This window comes from Silurus aristotelis, assembly GCF_946808225.1.
Source record: "Silurus aristotelis genome assembly, chromosome: 11".
Taxonomy (NCBI): domain Eukaryota; kingdom Metazoa; phylum Chordata; class Actinopteri; order Siluriformes; family Siluridae; genus Silurus; species Silurus aristotelis.
In genome coordinates this window covers 30,292,076-30,294,575 of record NC_139584.1, presented here as the reverse complement: position 1 = coordinate 30,294,575, position 2,500 = coordinate 30,292,076, and the positions used below count along the sequence as shown (strand labels likewise).

The 2,500-nt window shown below is 41.4% G+C and overlaps 2 protein-coding genes across 8 annotated transcripts in view; both read right to left on the bottom strand.

Moving 5' to 3' along the window:
* LOC310733239 (uncharacterized protein) overlaps positions 1 to 656 on the bottom strand; it is a 4,488-nt gene extending 3,832 nt beyond the window's left edge. The window contains exon 1 of the mRNA XM_083554304.1: positions 1 to 656. This exon is cut by the window's left edge and continues 1,078 nt beyond it. The gene's annotated coding sequence lies outside the window, so the exon portion shown is untranslated.
* Positions 657 to 2,004: 1,348 nt separating this feature from the next.
* The window catches only part of hps4 (HPS4 biogenesis of lysosomal organelles complex 3 subunit 2), an 8,467-nt gene continuing 7,971 nt past the window's right edge, over positions 2,005 to 2,500 (bottom strand). For all 7 annotated transcript variants that reach the window (XM_083553427.1, XM_083553430.1, XM_083553432.1 and 4 more), the window contains one exon: positions 2,005 to 2,500. This exon is cut by the window's right edge and continues 29 nt beyond it. In XM_083553427.1, the coding sequence (XP_083409553.1) occupies positions 2,358 to 2,500 (143 nt within the window). In that variant the 3' untranslated portion in view covers positions 2,005 to 2,357.

Here is a 2,500-nt window from a genome sequence, read left to right as displayed (position 1 = left end):
TCGGAGCTCAGTAAGGAGCAGAAACAGATGCATGCTTTTTATTCAGTGCTTTTCTAAGCTTCTTAAAAAAAGAAAAAGTCTCTAAGAGGATAATGCACTGGATCTGACTTCTAATTCACCATAACAACAAATTAGCAGTGAGCGAGCGCATTCACTCCTGAGAGGGTTTAAAACCGATAAAATCCAACACATTGACTACAGTGTGTGTGCTGAGCGTAATCAGAGTTTCCCCCCAGCCTGTGAGGGTTGTTTTGTGGCTCTTAGGCGCCCATTTACACCCCCGGGGAGGCTTTTAATGCTCCTGCATAATGCGGCCTATTCCTATTTACAACCCCCTAATGAGCCCTAATTACACTGCATGCGCACCATCACCAACACAACACTCATTTGCAAACGAAATGACACCAGCTGAGCGAGCATAAAACTTTCTTTTTCTGACCCTGAGAACAATCAATAGCAGGGCCGAGCTCAGCGAAATGATTCTATCGCCTCGGGGCCCGTGGGTGAGTCTGTGGGGCCCAAGGCGAGAGAATCATTTCACCTCCATTCACTAAAACACACACACACACACACACACACACGGTGTCGGATTTCACATCTAACAGGAGAATCATCTCATGGAGTCAAGTCTTACAGATGAAATCTGAGAAGTGTCTCACATCCAAATCAGCTGATTTTCTTTCTTTCTTTGGTTTTAATAATTTATTCACATTTTCACCTTAACTGCTTTTAAAACTTTTTCAACATCCAAACCTCAAAAACAACTTTTCCAAATACTTTACTTTAAATAATCTCACATCTGTAACTTTCTCTGGTTTGAGGTAATAAAATGTTACTCACATTGGTAATATTTCTGTATTGTACTATCACAATAATAGTGTATATGAGACACAACCCTCAGCTTGTTAGTGAGTGAATCTATTAAATCTCACCTGCTGCTGATAAACAATATATTAATATCATTATAATGAGAAGATTCTATATTTTTAGTTCATGATAATTTTAATGGAAGTTTGTCAGTGAGTCGACTCTTTACTCAAATCTTTTTTATTTAAACACAGTACAGACCAAAAGTTTGGACACACCTTCTCATTCAAAGATTTTTCTTTATTTTCATGACTATGAAAATTGTAGAGTCACACTGAAGGCATCAAGGGCTATTTGACCAAGAAGGAGAGTGATGGGGTGCTGCGCCAGATGACCTGGCCTCCACAGTCACCGGACCTGAACCCAATCGAGATGGTTTAGGGGTGAGCTGGACCGCAGAGTGAAGGCAAAAGGGCCAACAAGTGCCAAGCATCTCTCGGGGAACTCCTTCAAGACTGTTGGAAGACCATTTCAGGTGACTACCTCTTGAAGCTCATCAAGAGAATGCCAAGAGTGTGCAAAGCAGTAATCAAAGCAAAAGGTGGCTACTTTGAAGAACCTACAATATGACATTTTTCGGTTGTTTCACACTTTTTTGTTATGTATATAATTCCATATATAATTCCACGTGTTCATTCATAGTTTTGATGCCTTCAGTGTGAATCTACAATTTTCATAGTCATGAAAATAAAGAAAACTCTTTGAATGAAAAGGTGTGTCCAAACTTTTGGTCTGTACTGTACACACACAAGCACACACACACACACACACTAGGAGGAATCTGACAGCGGTCTGATCTGTACATTTCCTTAGACACAGACTGCTCGTCTGAAGAATCTGGAATGGCGTGTAGGTGTGTGTGAGGGAGGGGCTGGATGGGTATTTCTTCACCATGACGACTACTGCAGTATTCTAGTTATTTATACGAGCACTAATAAAATCCGATTAAAACACAACATCAATGAAAACGGGAGGAAACACGGAGGCAGGCTGAGCCGGATGGATGTAATATTGATGTATTTCTGTCTCTCGTCTGTGAAGCTACTGAGATCACGCTGATCAGATACATGTTCATTAATTACCCATAAAATAAATAAAGATCTACAGACCCGAGGCTCATCAACTCACCACCAACACTTTATACTACATACATCACCTTTATTCATCATCAAATACAAATCTGTTAAACAACAACATGCTTTCACACTCTTGGGGTAATAAAATACCCTTATCCACCCTTAAAGAACCGTTAGCATCCTTCTGACACCTGCTAATGTGGATAAAATACATACAGCATAAAGGAACTCTTAATGATCCAATGGTACGGTTTAGTAAAACTGTTTCTAAAGTGTAGACTTTAGTAGGAAATGCACACACACACACACACACACACACACACACACACACACACACACACACACACACACACACTGTGTAAGGTCTTCATGCCCTACATGGTGCACAGGCACTACAGGGGCAGTGTATAAAGCTCAGAGCAGTTTGACTCCATGTTTGAGTAGGCGATGTCGAGCTTTACTGGGCAGAGAGAAGGCGCTGTCCTGGCTGTGTGGGATCCCAGAATTCCTTGTAGGCGCCCCCTGCTGGACAAAGAAGGTCTCCTGAGCTGCAGTAC